Source organism: Lynx canadensis, chromosome A3, assembly GCF_007474595.2.
Source record: "Lynx canadensis isolate LIC74 chromosome A3, mLynCan4.pri.v2, whole genome shotgun sequence".
NCBI lineage: Eukaryota > Metazoa > Chordata > Mammalia > Carnivora > Felidae > Lynx > Lynx canadensis.
In genome coordinates, this window is record NC_044305.1 from 139602061 (window position 1) to 139619041 (window position 16981).

At 42.5% G+C, this 16981-nt stretch overlaps 1 protein-coding gene across 1 annotated transcript in view; it reads left to right on the forward strand.

Moving 5' to 3' along the window:
* The window catches only part of SH3YL1 (SH3 and SYLF domain containing 1), a 40139-nt gene that overhangs the window by 6330 nt on the left and 16828 nt on the right, over positions 1–16981 (forward strand). The window contains exons 2-5 of the mRNA XM_030311744.2: positions 6583–6693; positions 9516–9629; positions 11354–11418; positions 16118–16230. Coding sequence (XP_030167604.1) covers positions 6583–6693; positions 9516–9629; positions 11354–11418; positions 16118–16230 — 403 coding nt within the window. The remainder of the gene's footprint in view (positions 1–6582; positions 6694–9515; positions 9630–11353; positions 11419–16117; positions 16231–16981) is intronic.

Below are 16981 nucleotides of genomic sequence, written 5' to 3' on the forward strand. Positions count from 1 at the left end.
AGCAGGAGATAGGAGGCTACCCTGCTGATGCAGAGCAAGCACCGTAACCCTGCTCAAATGGCATGCCCACAAGATCAGCCTGGTGACGGGTTAGTCGTTCGAAGGGGTATGCAGAATGGTTTCACTTAGAAGCAGCGTTTTAAACTTGGTCTTGAAGAATGAGTTGTATTTCAAGAGGTCAGAGGTTGGCACTGTTTTTCCTTAAGGGGCCAGATAGCACATGTTATTAGGCTTTGTGGGCCAAGAAACAAAATTGAGGACATATGTAGACACTCATATAAGAGAGAAAACAAACTACCACAATTTTTTAATTGATTAAAACTGAAATAGAATAATTGAGAAGTTGTTTTTTTTTTTTTTGTAATACAAATCTTGTGATGAGACAAATGTGATTCTCTTTATGGGAGAACATTTTGCTACTTGAGATTCGAAGTTAGTGTTACTTATCATGAAAATAAATCACAAATGTTCAACTGTTATGCTGACTATGATGTAATTTTACCTGTAACATCTTTGAAAATGTGTTTTCACACATAATATTATTATTGTGTTTTAATTTTTTCAGCCTTTAAAAATGTAAACACTGGCAGTGCCTGGGTGGCTCGGTCGGTTAAATGTCCGACTCCTGATTTCAGCTCAGGTCATGACCTCACAGTTGAGAGGTGGAGCCCTGTGTCTGGCCCCTTACTGGGCCTTGAACCTGCTCAAGATTCTCTCTCCCGCTCTCTCTGTCCTTACCCAACTTGTGCTCACACATGCGTGAGTGCGCTCTCTCTCTCTCTCTCTCTCACACACACACACACACACACACACACACACACACACTATTAAAAATGTAAACACTGTTCTTAACTCCTAGGCCGTAGGTGAACAGATGGTGGCTGGACTTGGCCCAGGGCCATGACTTGCCAACCCCTGCGGGGTCCGTCATCAATTTACTGCCCCTTACCTCCCAGGGTGTCCTTCAGTGTGGGCTCTGGGATCCTTAACAGAGCTCCTTAAAGTATTACTCCTTTAAAGCGGGCACAGTGATGAGCTTCCTCAGTACAGGGTGCAGGAGGAATGTGACAGGAGGGACAGGCAGACGTCAGCCATGTGCCAAGAGGACCCGGGTGGATCCTACCCGCCCTCCCACAGGCCCAGGAGAGGACCCCTCTAGGACCAGGAAGCCTGGGCCTGGCCAGATACTCCCCCCTTGGCCCTTCCACTCAGAAACCAGATCTCCTCAGCTCTTTCTGGCAGCCAGACTCCCACGGCTGGCCCGTGCCACCAGCTGCTGACTGCTTGTACCCCAGAGGGTGGCCCAGCAGTCCCCGAACAGGCCCAGCCTGGGGGAACATGGCCCCTCTGCCACCTGCAGGCACCACATCCTCTCCAAAGAGGTGCGCACCTCTTCCAAACTGGTCCTTAGTGAGGGCTGTCTCAGCCTAGGTTGCCATCCAGAATGGACAATTCTCACAGCCGACCTCCCTCTCAACCAGCTCTGCGCATTCCACCTCCTGCTTGGACCCAGGCTCTGCACCTGCTCTAGGTGAGCAGGGCGGGGGTGTTATAGCGGTGAAAGACAGCAGAGCTAGGCAAGTGACGGAAGCACAGGATACGACCCTAGCACCTTGAATTGTTCCAAGATGTACACTGATGGGTGTTGTCGGCATAGAGAAGATAGATCTTTTTTGTTTGAGAAAGAACGTGCATGCTCTCGAGTGGGGGATAGGGGGTGAGAGAGAGATCCTAAGCCCAGCTTGGGGGGTTGATCTCAGGACCATGAGAGCATGACCTGAGCTGGTCAAGAGTTGGACGCCCTAAGCAACTGAGCCACTCAGGTGCCCCGAGAAGAGGCATCTTTTTAAAGGTTTTAACATTTCATGAAAAAGCAAAACACTGCTTTGCTTTTTTTAGAAGGACTTGCAAATAGTGTATTATAAATACTATTTAATCAAAGAAGTAAGAACGTTAACATATAGTATCGTATTTGATAGCATTTTTACCCATGTTTCCACCTCTCCGAACTACCTAAGTGATTAGAATATACGTATACAAAACAAGTCAAATCTAGTCCTAAGTTAGAAAATGAAAATTACAAATACTTCTCCCCCATCTTTCTTCTTCAAAATTTAGAATTAATTTTTAAAATGTAATAATTGGGTAATATTAGCTGCAATAAAAAGCCTCCATATCTCAATTACCTAACACAGTAAGAGCCACTTCTTCAGCACCAGCACGTAATAGTCTAGCGTGGATGTTCCAGGTGGCGGACAGCTTTCCCCAGGCGGTGACCCAGCTGGTGACCCAGGGGACCCAGGGGACCCATCCTTCCCCCCTGTGGCTGTGCTATCAAAGTCCTCTTCAGCCAGCCAGTGATGAGTGAAGAGAGGGTGGAGAAAGCAATACGTCTCAGCTGTCGTGGCATAGGAGTGACACACGTCACCTTCTCTGGGCACCTGCCTCTCGGGGACAGTGCTCCCTGTAACACAGGAAGCACACATGTGTGTGGGCAACTAGCTGTCCAGACACAAAACCAATAAAGCCAAACCCTCTGTATGCAATTCATTCAACCCATGAAGAGTAAGGTTGTGAGGCCTCATCTTAGAAACCAGCAGAAATTAGGAGCTCAAATACTTCGTCTAGTTATAATGCAAATTACAGTCAATGCATGTACCTTATGAACAGAGGAAGTTGTATTAGTCAATTTCGTAGTTCTACTCCTGTTTGCTGAATCACATACCTTCTCCTTAGCAACCAGAATGGAGATGAAGTCACTCCTATCTCAGTATATGCTCACCAATTATGGCTTTTAAAAGCTATCAATTGCATCAATACTGTACTGGAAATTTGGAAAGTTGGAAATGCCCTTTACCATATATGTATTTTCTTGATCACTGTGGAATAAATATCAAAAAACAATCGTATGTCATTATTGTGTCGCCTGAAGTCATGGCTTATAGAACCACCTCCATAACATGTACTTTAAAGGGCCAAATGTTGGGGTGCCTGGGTGGCTCAGTTGGTTAAGCATCTGACTGCGGCTTAGCTCATGCTCTTGTGGTTTGTGAGATTGAGCCCTGCATTGGTCTTTGCACTGACAGCATGAAGCCTGCTTGGGATTCTCTCTCGCTTTCTCTCTGCACCCCCTCTGTCTCAAAATAAATTAAAAAAACATTTAAAAAATAAAATCAATAAATGAATAATTAAAAAATATTAGGTTCTTCATATTTTATACCAACATAACTTTGAGATGGGTCAAATATTTAGTATAAAATATAAGCCGTGCCTGTATAGTTCTTTTTTTTTAAATTAAAGCCTTTAGTCACAATAATAGTTAAAAAGATGATAACAGTAGAAAGCCCAGAGACATGTTCCCATATAAATAAAAACAAATGCTGAACAATAATAATTGTTTTAAAAAGCAAGCAGAGATACAGATTTGCGGCGTGAGCACGATTATAGACTAAAGAATATGACGCCGGAAAAACAGGCAAAGAATTCGAACAGAAAATGTGCAAAACAGGACCTGTAGACAAACTAAAGAAAAATTCACTGCATTCAGATAAACTCAAATGAAATTTGTCACCCTGTTTTTCTGACGTATGGCCTTTGCCTTTACCAGTGTCCCCCATGACAGTGGACGTTTTTTACAGTAATACCCAGTGATCTGAACCTGGGTGGTATTTTTCAGAGGCAATTTATAAAGTAATATAAGCTAACAAATTATGGGTTGTTTTTATTCATCGATTCCCAGCCCCTAAGACTCTACCCTAAGATAACTGTCATCCAACAGTGGTATCTCTAGAAGCTAAAAATGGAAATAATCTACATATTTGGCAATAGGAATCAACTGAAGCATACACTGAAATGCAGACAGTAGTATTGGGGGATATTAACAGCAGGGGTGGCTTTTCCCCCAACATTTGCATATGTCTACTTTTTCCATTATGTTTACAATGTGTTTATGCCATAATTTCTGATCATATAAAAACATAGAAGTTTTTTGTCATACTTGGTTGGCCTTCTGTACTGTGAATTTGAAAAGTAATTCTCCCTTAATTTCTGGTTCTGTTAGGGTTTGATTTCTGGCATTTCAAACTGTTGATGAATTTGGAATTTATCCCCATGTAGCATGAAGCTGTGGATGAATTTTCATTGCCCCCCCCCCCGCCCCGGCAAAAGATCACTATTTATTGTGTAACACAGCTTTTCTACATTGATTTAAGATGTTATCTTTATTATACATCAAGGTATTTTATATATTTGGGTCAATTTCTGAATTTTCTATTTTGTAAAATTGGTTTTTCTGCCTATATTTGCATCTACTATCAAGTAAATTATTGACACTTTATTTTATTTTATTTTTAATTTATTTTTAACGTTTGTTTATTTTTGAGAGAGAGAGGCAGAGTGCGAGTGGGGGAGGGACAGAGAGAGAGAGGGAGACACAGAATCCGAAGCAGGTTCCAGGCTCTGAGCTGTCCGCACAGAGCCCGATGTGGGGATTGAACTCACGAACTGTGAGATCATGACCTGAGCCAAAGTCGGACGCCCAACCGACTGAGCCACCCAGGCGCCCCAACGCTTTATGATATGTTGTGGCTTTGGCAGAGCTCGTCCCCTCATTATTCTTCTTTTAAATACTTTCCCTATACTTTCTTGCTTATTTTTTCCATATGAAATCGAGCATTTCATTTAATTAAAGATACTTGTAAAACTTAGAAGATGAATTTGATTTCATTAAGACAAAAAGTAGAAAAACATAAGAAAATTCCAAAGACAAGTGCCAAACAGCGAATCAATATTTGTAACTCATGTTCCAGAAAAAGGTTAATTCCTTTATAAATGAATAAGAAACAGAGAAATACCCCCCAACAGGACACTATGGAGAAGACTTGATGGAAGTGGAAAGATGTGTAACATCACTCATCACAAAAGAACAAATTAAAGTACACTGAGAGCTTCATGCCAGAGAGAGTGGTGCTGGCACTGCCACTGACTGTAAACCCTAGAAATTAGGCAAACACACCGAATGTCTGCTTTCACATATTGGGTGATGGGTGAGTGTGCCCGAGATCTCAGAGAGGAGGGGAACCCCGTGATTGCCCCTTTTCCTGCACTTTCTGTTCTCTTGCTGAATGGAGGAGACAACGGAGTTTGGGGAAGCCATGCATCTGAACTGGCAAGGCAGCCTCACGGAGGGGAGTGGGCCCGAGAGATCTGCTGGAGGACCCATGAACCCTTGGCGAGTCCCAAACCCTACGTTTACGCATAAAACTTTCAAGATGGCGCCAAGAACAGCTACCAGGAAGCTGTGAGGTGAACTGTTTTCAGTTCAGTGAGGGTTGTGGGATAACAGTTCCCACCGTCTGCTCATTAAGCCCTGAGCACACTGGGGAGCGAGCCCAAAGAATCACACCACACTTGGAGGGCTCACATCAAAACGACTGTACACGCACCGAAGCAAAACACAGAAGCAGGCCTTGGAAAGATTGATATGCAGGTCAGTCCCTGCATGGCCTGCTGCTAAGGGCATCAACTCTGTTTAAGGAAGACAACAAAATCCAGACATTCAATGTGGTGATATTCACAATATCTAGCAACCATCAAATTTTACCAGAAATAGAAAACAGGAAAATCTAACCCATAGCAAGAGAAAATTCTGTCAAAAACGGATCTGGAAAGGCCAGAGATGATGCAATTATCAGATAAGGATAAAAAAAGCACCTTTTAAAATATGCTCAAGTATTTAAAGAACAACATAAACATAATGAGAACAGAAATGGAAAGAATAAAAACAACCAAATGGAACTTTCAGAGCTGAAAACAATCTCTGAAATGAAAATTTCATCCGATGGCCTGAATAGCAGACTTTACATTGAAGCCTCTTGGCTTCTTTGGCTCTTCTGATTCCTTTCCCTGTGATAAAGAGATGGTCTATCCCCACATACTTCAGGTCTGGGAGGATTATCCGCACACTTGTTGGAACAAGTACATGCTTGCTTGCATGAGTTTATGAACACCCAGGAAAGCCTGACAGGTAGAATGCTGTACAAACACATTGGAGTAACCACTCAGTTCCTGAGCCTCTTAGGATTTTACTAATAAGGACAATCTATACAGACAGTTCAACATTTTTGACAGAAGTATCCAGATACAGTAAAGTTCATATTTTTTATTTTGGACAGTTGCAATACATTATATATTTTTTATTATGCGCAGTTATAAATTACATCTTTTGTTGATTCTTTAAATTTTAATATTTTTAAATTACCATTGGGGTAAATTAAGAATTACACAGAGAAGGTGTATAATTGAGAGATTGGACCATATTTTGTTTAAGATCCTTTAGAATCCCATGATTTTATAATTTCTGGGATTTTGAGAGTTTAGGGTTTCCCAATCTCAGAATGAATTTAATTTATCAGGAAAATAGAGATGAGACAATAATTTCAGGATTTCCAATTCATTTTATTTGTCTGGAAGGATACAATTTATTAATGCTCAATTGTGCATGAGAAAAAATGAAATTATAATAATTTTCTAACTTGTATGTACTAGATTTTTTCATTAAAATCTCTTTTTTTAATCTTTCAGTGAATAATCCCATACCTTCCAATCTGAAATCGGAAGCAAAAAAGGCGGCTAAAATTCTAAGAGAATTCACAGAAATAACTTCCAGAAATGGACCTGATAAGATCATTCCTGGTAAATAAAATATATACCATTCATTTCTAAAGTTGTTTTGTTGTTTAAGTTACTTGGTGCACTTCCTGACGCCAGGCAGTGGACCCCCTAAGAGCAGCAAGCCCACAGAGTAGTGTTTCCCTCCTTCTCTGGGGGACCCCCACACCTCCCTTTGCCTTCTGCCTTTGTGGAGGCGGCCTCTCCTGCCTCCCCTTCATGGTGTCCACTTTGGTTTTCTCCCAACTCACCTGTTCTTGTCCTCAGTTTCTGAGGCCTTGTAAGTTTATCTTGCAAACTCACTAGCTAATCTCATAAATACATTTTAATTTTGGGTTTTCTCTTTCTAGATAAGATATTTACATTTTATAGTGGTTTAAGAAGACATTAATCAGTAATTCCCAACACAGCTACATATCATATTCCTTGGCTCATTAAAATACAGTGCTTAAAGTTCTTGCAAACCTGCTGAATCAGACCCTGGGAGCAGTGTGGCAGGAATGCGCATTTTTAACAATGCTTCCCATGTGATTCTAGTGCGAGGCTGACCACATAAGACCTGAGTCTAGAGATGACCTTTTGGGAGCCACTACCTGCCCATTGCCACTAGCACTTATCTCTACAGGGTGTTTCGTGGACTACTCGTCTTTGCCACGAGGCAAAGAAGGTTCACATGCCGACTACCTTGGGCAGCGCTGCAGACTAATTTCCCTCTTAAGCACCACGACTCTGATCCAGCATGACAAAGACTACTTGATTTTTTTAACTACTTTAACTTCTTAAGTCAGATGTTTAAAGTTATTTAGCAGAACTTTAAATATTAAAAACTTTTAAATTTGTTATAATAATAATAATAGTTATTATTATTATTATTATTATTATTATTATTATTGTTATTTTGGCCCAGCCACCACTTCCATCCTAGGAAAACAGTGCTTCTTGGAGCCTGGCTACTCAAAGTGCCGCTGGGCATCACCTGGGGGCGCGTTAGAACCGCAGGACCTCAAGGCCCCACTTAGACCTAGTGAGTCAGAATCTGCATTTTTTACAAGATCTCTAGTGATCTATATGTACACACAGGTTTGAGAAGGACTACTTTAGGACTTGAAGAAAATTCAATCAGAAAAACTGAATTTTCAGTAGCAGTATTGTGAAGCAGGAGATAGAAGACATTTCTTGATATATATCAGCATCTGCGTATGTGGCCCGCTAGCCCGATTCATGGAAAAACTGGGTTTCCTAACACAGAAACATCGGAGTGTGGATTACCTCTCATGGGTTTTGTGCAGGCAAATGCCATCATGACTTTCTTCTGCCTGCAAAGACCACCTGACTCCCTTTCAGTGAGTGTAGCTGGGAAAGTGAAGACCAGTTTACGTGGCAGTCTGGGTAAGAGCTGACTCCCAGGGGTGCAGGCTGTGTGTGGTGGGGAGGAGAGGGCCCCAGGGGCTGCCAGAGAGCCAAGCCTCTCCTTTCCCAGAGCCTTCCCTAGGATGGGGGGGCATTATGTTTAAATTAACACTAGGGTGATCTATTATATAGTGGAGGAGAAAATCTACAAAAAACAATTTAAAACAAAACATCTAGACGGTAGACCTTAGCGGTACGAGGTCACGCTCGGGTGTCAGGGGCCTGAGATCCGTACAAGGACATTTAGAGGGTGAATCTGTACTCAGTGCATCTCTGCCATCCACGAAAAGCTACTTGGCAAATCAGTTAGGCATTATTGGTATTTTAGTGTTCCTGAGTTTGGGTAGAGAATCTATAAAAACAAACCTGATACTTAAAATATGTTCATCTACTTTTGCCGTATCTAAATAGAGGCAACCCTGACCATACACACATTGAGAGTGGAGTCGAGGTGTGGACGAAGATGTTCTACCAAAGTGGGGTTGTAAAAATAAACCTATGTGATATACAATACAGCTTTCAACCGCACTACAATATACTTCTAACGTTTTGAAATACAAAAAGGAGGCACTGGATGCCTGGGATGAGCACTGGGTGTTGTATGTAACTGATGAATAACTGAATTCTCCTCCTGAAACCAATATTGCTCTGTTAAAAAAAAAAAACAGGGACATTGGGGTCCAAGGGTAATTTCAAATGTTGAGGCTTCCCTTGTTATTTGAAGGATATGCTGTTTTGTGAATAAATCCACAGAAAAGGGAGGCACAGTGTTTACTAGGCACATATATTAATAACTCGTTTTATGTGATGAACTTCCCTGAAATGTGAATAAACCAGTCGTTTCTAAATTGAGTTATATTCTCAGTACACTAGTAGTTATGTGTTACTCGAATACTCAAATAGATCATTTTACAAAGTTAAAAGTCTTTTAAAGTGGCAAAATCACTTGGTTTTTCTGTGTTTGAATCCAGATTTCCATATTAGTAAAAGCTGAACTAACTGTATGGATTTCAGATCAAAGTTCCACAGCTTGCAGCAAGTTTCTCCTTAGTACTTAGTACAGTATGGATCTTTATATTATGAGTTATGTTCTCAATTAATTGAAATCTCCAAATTATTTGTCCTGCTGGTAGATGTCACTGAGAAATCTCATCTGTATATCTCATTTATCACAGCGGTCGCAGGATGTTTGAGCACTTGTGACGTTAGGTGTAGCATTGGAAACATACAAGGAAGGAGGTGGGGCAGGGAGGCCCAGGTGCACGTGCTGAGTAACCGAGTTTTTTTCAGCTCATATGTCCCACTAAGGCTCATACTGAGAGCCCTGGGTCCTGCCAAGGAGACTGCTGTGTGTACTGAATCTGCTCAACCCCTGAACATCTATCCAGGAAAGTCCATTAAAAATGCTCACCTGCTCGTTATCTTTAATTTTGCAGCCCATGTAATTGCTAAAGCCAAGGGCCTTGCGATATTGTCTGTGATAAAGGCTGGATTTCTAGTAACTGCTAGAGGAGGCAGTGGGGTCGTGCTGGCGCGTCTTCCCGATGGAAGTAAGTTGATTGTTTTCGCTTTGAACACAACTCACAGGAGCGTGGTAGGTTTCTTCATCCTTCTTTGTTCAGCCCTTGGCTAAGAATCGGAAACAACCAAGTTCTCTTCTCAAGCATTACCCACGTTTTCACGGGCAGACTTCCCAGCAGTACAACCAGCCCAAGTAGAGGCACATTCAAAGGCACTTCCCTTCTGTGGGCTCAAAGTCTGTGAGATGTTCCCACAGTGGTAACAGGTAGCTCTCTGTGAAGGTGGAGATCTGTCAACCTCTGGGGTCTCAGAATCTCAGGAGGACTTTTCTACTGGGCTTTTCTGCTGTTCTTATTTCCCCTGTATTTCTCACTTTTGAGTCCAGATGCTCAGTCCACAGAGGGTAATTAAAATTTTTTTTTTAACGTTTATTTTTGAGACAGAGAATGAACGGGGGAGGGTCAGAGAGAGAGAGAGAGGGAGACACAGAATCGGAAACAGGCTCCAGGCTCTGAGCCGTCAGCACAGAGCCCGACGCGGGGCTTGAACTCACGAACCACGAGATCATGACCTGAGCCGAAGTCGGACGCTTAACCGACTGAGCCACCCAGGCGCTCCTCACAGAGCGTAATTTAAAAGCTGCCCAAATGAAATAGCAGATTCCCTGGGGCACCTGGGTGGCTCAGTCAGCTGAGTGTCTGACTTCAGCTCAGGTCATGATCTCACAGCTCTTGAGTTCGAGCCCCATGTCAGGCTCTGTGCTGTCAGCTCGGAGCCTGGAGCCTGCCTCCGATTCTGTGTCTCCCTCTCTATGCCCCTCCCCTTCTCATGCTCTCTCTCCCTCTCTCTCAAAAATGAATAACATTAAAAAACAAAACAAAAACAAAAGAGAAGCAGCAAATTCCCCAGATCCTGGCCAGATGGGCAGTCTTCAAACAGCGACAGCTCCTAACATAGGAAATGGAAAACAACTTTGGGGTTATATGATGCTAATTTCTGTAATACAAACTCCCCTAAGCCTGGGTAGATTAGTTCTAAATATATTCAAGCAATATCCTGTTACCTAGAACACAAATTAGGTTAGGAAACTAATAAGCATCTGCAGAAAGGACTTTATCTAGACTCTCCCACCCTCCCCCCATCAGATTAATTTTCTCCCTAATTCAAATGGAATTATTGTACTAAGTTTTAAAATGTAAGGAAATTTATCTTGTTAAAATCTTAATAATCTTGAACAGATAGCCTATTTCTTGTGCTACTACGCAAAAAAAGACCAGTTTTTGCCCTCAGAGATTTACAATAGAAACGGTTTATTATTGTGTCACCCTTAGAAGTGATTATAATAAACTTTTTTGAATCCTTTCGCTCTGTTATATCTATGATAGAACTCTAACTAAAAACTAGAATTACAGCTCAATTATTTTGTAAAACGTTATACAAATGTTGATAGTTAAAATTAGATATGTTTAGTAGGTGAGGATTCAGTAGTTTGGTGTTATGCACGTTTGTAGAGAAAGATCAGGGGGCATGAATTTGTGAGTCTGTGGGACTCAATATCTAATACCTTTCAAATATTTTTAACTTAAAATTATATAGGCTTATTAAAGAACATTTGAAAACACAGGGGGAAATACCAAAGTCTCATTATTTTAAAAGAAATGCTATTTGTTCACATTTTAGCATTTTCCTTCCCATATGTGTGTGCCAAGCAGTTTTAATGTTAGAGTAACGTTTGCTTCTTTGTGTTTGTTAGAGTGGTCTGCACCGTCAGCCATCGGCATAGCTGGGCTTGGTGGAGGGTTTGAAATAGGAATTGAGGTAAGTGTGTGAAAACACAACTGCGACTTACTACGTGAAGCTTGAGAGAGTATCTACTGTTCTCATTTCACCATCGATGGAATATATTTTATTCCATGTATTTCCCTTTCTGGATGAATCCCCACTGATAACATTCTAATGTTTACCGGTATCTTTCATCGAGAGTGGCATTTTGCTGGGTCCATCTTCAGCATGTCTGGGGAGCAGGAATGTCTCAAAGCGGATGAACTGTACTTGGCCACTTGTGACTTGCTCATTGCAAAGCTGCTAACCTCCGCAGCGGGTTGTCGAACAAGCCAGAGCTTAGATCCTGGGCTTACCTGGCTTAATACAGTGTATCTTCATGGGTGGCAAAATCCAGTTGCGTTATATCTTCAGATTGCTTCAGATGCTTGGAGTAAAGACTGCCTTTGCATGGTTTCATGTTGTGACTTGGTTCCTGATGACCGTGGCCTCTCAGGCAGGCCCTGAGCACACCTGTTTGCAGAGGTCTGTTACTTAGAGATTACCTTCTGCATGGTGCTAATCTTTCATCCATGGTGGTATTGCTAAGTCATGGGCAAATCGAATCTCCTAATATTCTCAAATCACTTTCTTCTCAAGTTCTGGTCAGTTTTGTCCTAAGCCATCTTTTTATGCATTTTCTCTGTGCCCACAGTTTTAAATTCCCTTGGCCTCATTAGACACGGGCCTTTCCACCACTCTTATTTCACCTTTATGTGACCTTCTCTACTCCCTGTTCCATTAATCTGTATTATAAAAAGAGATATGTATTTTAGCTTTCCCTATCGTAACTGCCTTTTTGTTGAATATTCAACCAGGCCAAAGCCATACAAAGCATCGCCCTGTGTGGGCAGTACATTTTCTTCCCTGCCTGCACCTCCTTGCCGACAGGCGGTGCTCTCTGCATAGATGATGCTCAGCTGGTGCTGTGAGTGCCCCCCCTCCCCCCCCACCTCGTCGCCCCTCTCCCTCCACTGGAAGCTGGGTGGTGCTCTGGGCCTCAAACGGCATTTGTTTCCAAGCTGATGAGAGATGAAGTAAGGGTGACGGCAGGAAGTTTAGCATATGAAAAACTGAAAATGTGAAAATGGGACTCCCCGAGATGGCTCCTTGGAATATCCAGGTTTGGGCATGTTAACAGCCTTGAAAACAAGTGTAGTAACGTGTAATCCTATCATTAATATGTGAAATAGAAAGATTCAAAGTCAACATTTTATAGAGATATACTCAATTATCTTCCAAAGGCAGTGTGGGGTAGTGGTTGGGCTGTAAGAGCAGAGACTGCACCAGACCCGGGAGCACCTGCAGCCCTGCTCACTGAGCGGCCCTCTTCTCCCGGGATCTGCGATTTTTCACTTGTAAGACAGAGGCAACAGTAGCCTTCCCTCTTGGCTTATTAAGTGAGTGCATTTAGAGTGGCATAAACGATTATAATTTTTATTGTGAATGTCCTCTTTACCTTTGCAATACTTACTTGTGCTTGTGATTTATAGAAACTTTTGATCTTACCCTCATGGCCTATAGAAGAAATTAACCCTGGACTTTCATTTAACTAGCATATGTGGAGGAAAATCATTAGCTTTTTAAAATGCCTATTTCAAGTAGAGATTAGAGGAGTTGCCTAGGGGTTAGAAAGACTGGCTTTATACTTCTTAAACACAACCTGACTTTGCCTCCCTGAGGCCCACAGATATGTCCCAGAGGGTCATCACAATGCGCAAGCAGTCAGTTCCTTTTCAACGTTGGCAAGAAGTCTTGTGCTTCTCCACAGAGCATTCTCAGACTTTATCATGAGCACGAGTTTTCTGCTGCTGCTCTCACAGAGCTCTCCGGCCCACTTCGAGCGAGCGAGGAAGCAGAGGTTCCCTTGATACAGCAGCTCTTGTGAAGCAGGACCGTTCTTGTCAGCAGCGGCCCTGGCTTCCAGTAAAAGGGCAGCAGACCTGTGGCCAATGGCGAGCCAGATAGACACCCTCAGTTTGGAGAGAAATTAGTCCCCAGCCACCTAGGGCTGATTCAGTTTCCTCTTCTGGCATTCTTCTTTCCAGCAGTAGGTTCCCAACTTGACAGAATGTTCCACACAGGTGTTAGCCTGTTGGTTTTCTTATCTGGACCTTAATGTAGATTGTGAGTACCTTGAGGGCATAGATGTTCTCTCTTCATGCCTAGTCCTCAGACTGGCCAAGTATCGAGCACAAAGTAGAAACCCAGAGTGAGTCTCCATGTCTTTATCTTAAGCTTTCAAGGACACAGAGAGCACTCACATAATCAATTTATGCTAGTAAATATTTGTTGAATAATGTAATTATCTGCCATTCCGTTTTAGAATGGACGAACAATAGCAGTTAACATTTTTGTAAAACTTTTGCATATATTCTTATAGAATCAGTTCCATCCCATAGCCATGGAGAACCGTTATCACTGCTCTCATTTCGCACATGAAAGAACTGGGTGATGTGAGTTCCCCAGTAGGAGGTAGCCAGACAGTGACAGATGGGCCATTCAAATGGAGGGTTCTGGCCCTGAAACCACTCAGCAGGCTGTTTGTGGCATTGGGTGCCACGTTCCTTAGCGGTCCTGGTGTTCAAGCCTCTGTCCATAGGTAGAAGGACTATGTGTTCTTGGTTCCATGGATAATCAGGTGAGAAGTCAGCCCTGGGTCTCGTCACTTGTAGTACCCTGTCTGTTCCTGACTGTGACTTCTGTCTACATAATTTCCCATGGATTTTAGGCCAGGTAGGCAGGGCACACGTGAGTATATTCAATATATGGAGACATTAAGCATCTTGCCTAAGATCACACAGCTAGGGTATGGTTGTCCTTGGTTGGGTTCACTAGATATAGAGCCTGAGACAGGGCTTGGGGTACATGTGATTTCTTGAGCAAACGTTCTCAGGGCTGAAACTGTAAGGGACTAAGGAAGCAGGACAGACAAAGGGTAGAGTTGGAGCAAGGGATGGTTCCAGGTAAACTCAACCTGGTCTGACAACAGGAGAAGGCAAATCACATAACAGCCTTGTTAAGCCTCGAGGCAAGCAGGGTGGCGTCTGGGCACCACCACTCTCTCCGTCCGCGGGCAGCAGGTGGTGTGCCTCTGGTACAGGGCTGAGGGAGCCAACAGCACCAACCACAGCAGGGGGAGCCAAAGCAGATCTCTCGCATCCAGGACACTCTGATCTCTCAGCCCACCATGCTGCCTCCTGTAGGCGACAACATCTTTAGGACATGTGAAATATGAATGTGATCTGCAGGAACTTTAGATTTATGCTCTGTTTTGGAATCCAGACCAGGTTAAGGTTCTGAAGGTATATGAAGTTAGGGACTAGGTCATCTTCTGACAGGATCTGGTGGCCTTCCTTAGCTCAGACATTAGTTAACACTAAGATTATAGTACTGATTCAATTATGTGAACTACAGAGAATTTCCAATGTTTTATAATTCACACACAATTCGTTAAAAACAAAAACGATCTGAAAGTCAATGGTCTAAGCAAAGATAATGCAAAGACTTGGTTTAAAGACTATTAGCATTTTCTTTTCAGGACAGTCGTAACAAAGCCCAAAGCTCTGAAAACACCCATATATGGATCACTCAACTGTTTGTTATAGCAAAGGCCAGAGTTCGCCATGGGCCAACTCTGATCAGTCTTGCTTTCACCCAATAGTGTGATTTGAGAGAAATGATTTAGCTTTTCCAGAGAGAGTTTGGATGAGCTCTTTTACTTTAATAATGAGGAGGGTGTCCAGGTGTAAGCTAAGGAAAAATTACTGTTAGAGGCTAGGCTCAACTTCTGAGCCCACTAAAGTCAATGTGCAGAGAAGGGCCCAGTGGTGTAAGGGGTGGAAGTTGTCTTGGCATGCAGAATGTCAACACTCGGTTTGAATGTTGAGGCTGAGGGCTGTGTCCCAGAGGGCTGTGTCCCCCAGGGGGCTGTTCTCCCAGAGGGCTATGTCCTTGGAAGGCTGTGTCCCCCAAGGGCTGTGTCCCCTGAGGGCTCTCTGTATTTCTGGGCTCTCATGGGGCTTGCATACAGCTCCGGCAAACTTGAAAACCAAATGCCGTCCTTGTTGGCATGTCTTGAGCCGTCTCACGTTCTAATTTTTGCCCTTAGAGAACTAACTTAGCAGGAGGCACTAACTAATGGTTAACTAGCTTCCTTCTGGCATTTCAAATTCTGAGGCCAAAAAGAAAGTGGACGTGCAGTGTACTGGTGGTAGGCACGTGGCCTTGCCAGGGATTTCAGGGTGCAAACGTCATTGAGAACCCTTGACCTTCTACCCTCACTGTTAGCTGCGTGGTCTTTGCTTGGCTTTCTTGATGTGTTTAGTTTAAAAGAGTACTTTCGCTCTTTCTGATCTACCTATGTTTGATGTGTTCTGGCTATCACTGTGACAGTCCTCTTAACCTTACTAGACCTTTGTCGTCACCCGCATTACCAGCTTGTCGGGTGGACCGGGGAGGTTTGTATGGAGCCCCACAGCACATGGTCGGGGGTGTCTGCCACACTGACCTGTGCAAATGTCCCTTGTGTGAATCCTCAGCTCAAAACAACAATGACCCTTCCTTCATATTCTTTCATTGTCTACATTGAAATTCTCGCTGCATTATATGGTGTATATTTGAGTTCTAATCAACGTGTATTTTAAATGAGATTTAGACAATTATTCTTAAATGAATGGGCTTTTTTTATTTTCAGGTATCAGATTTGGTAATAATTTTGAATTATGACAGAGCAGTAGAAGCTTTTGCAAAAGGTGGCAACCTGACACTTGGAGGGAATTTTACTGTGGCAGTTGGGCCCCTGGGAAGGTGAGTACTACGACATAGTTTCTGAACGGCTGTTGGAGAGTAATGGCTTAAAAACTATACAGTTTTGCATTAGGAGGAACTTTGAATTGAAATGAAACTGATTCATGATTTACATATGTCCCAGAGGGTTTGAGGCTCTTTAGAAGAAATAGAAAACATAGGCAGTGTGATAAAATGAGAAAATTTAAAACTAGAACACACAAAAGGAAACTAAATATTTCAGAAATGAAGGCCATCGTATCTACTGGAATTGAACATAAAATGTACCTTTCAGCTTTGAAGGAGCCAGGTCAAATTGAATTAACTGATAAAAGACAGTATTGATCAAGAAAGAAAACAAAACTTGTCTTCAAACTAGTGAAAACTTAAAATGAAAGTGTCTCACTGGCGTGATGTTTACAGTATATATGCTGCATTTTCCCTCTCGGTTAACAAACAACTATTCTGGGGTCAACTGAGCAATTTAGAAATTCTGAAAGCTCAGACTGTTTACAAAAGCTAACACAGTACAATCCTCTGAAAACGTTTCTAAATTCCATGAAAATAGTCAGTGTAAAAAGAACCCACAGTCTTTAGGACTCTTGAAATGTACGTTGCTGTTTTAAGAAAGGAAGACAAGGTTGGTAATTATCAGCTTTCCATGAATTGGGTACAAGGCGGTCCTCTGTATTATCACATCATTTTTTAATGGTTTTAAATAACAAGTCCTTCCCCTGCCCTGTCCTTGCTCTAGACCACTCTAAACACATCT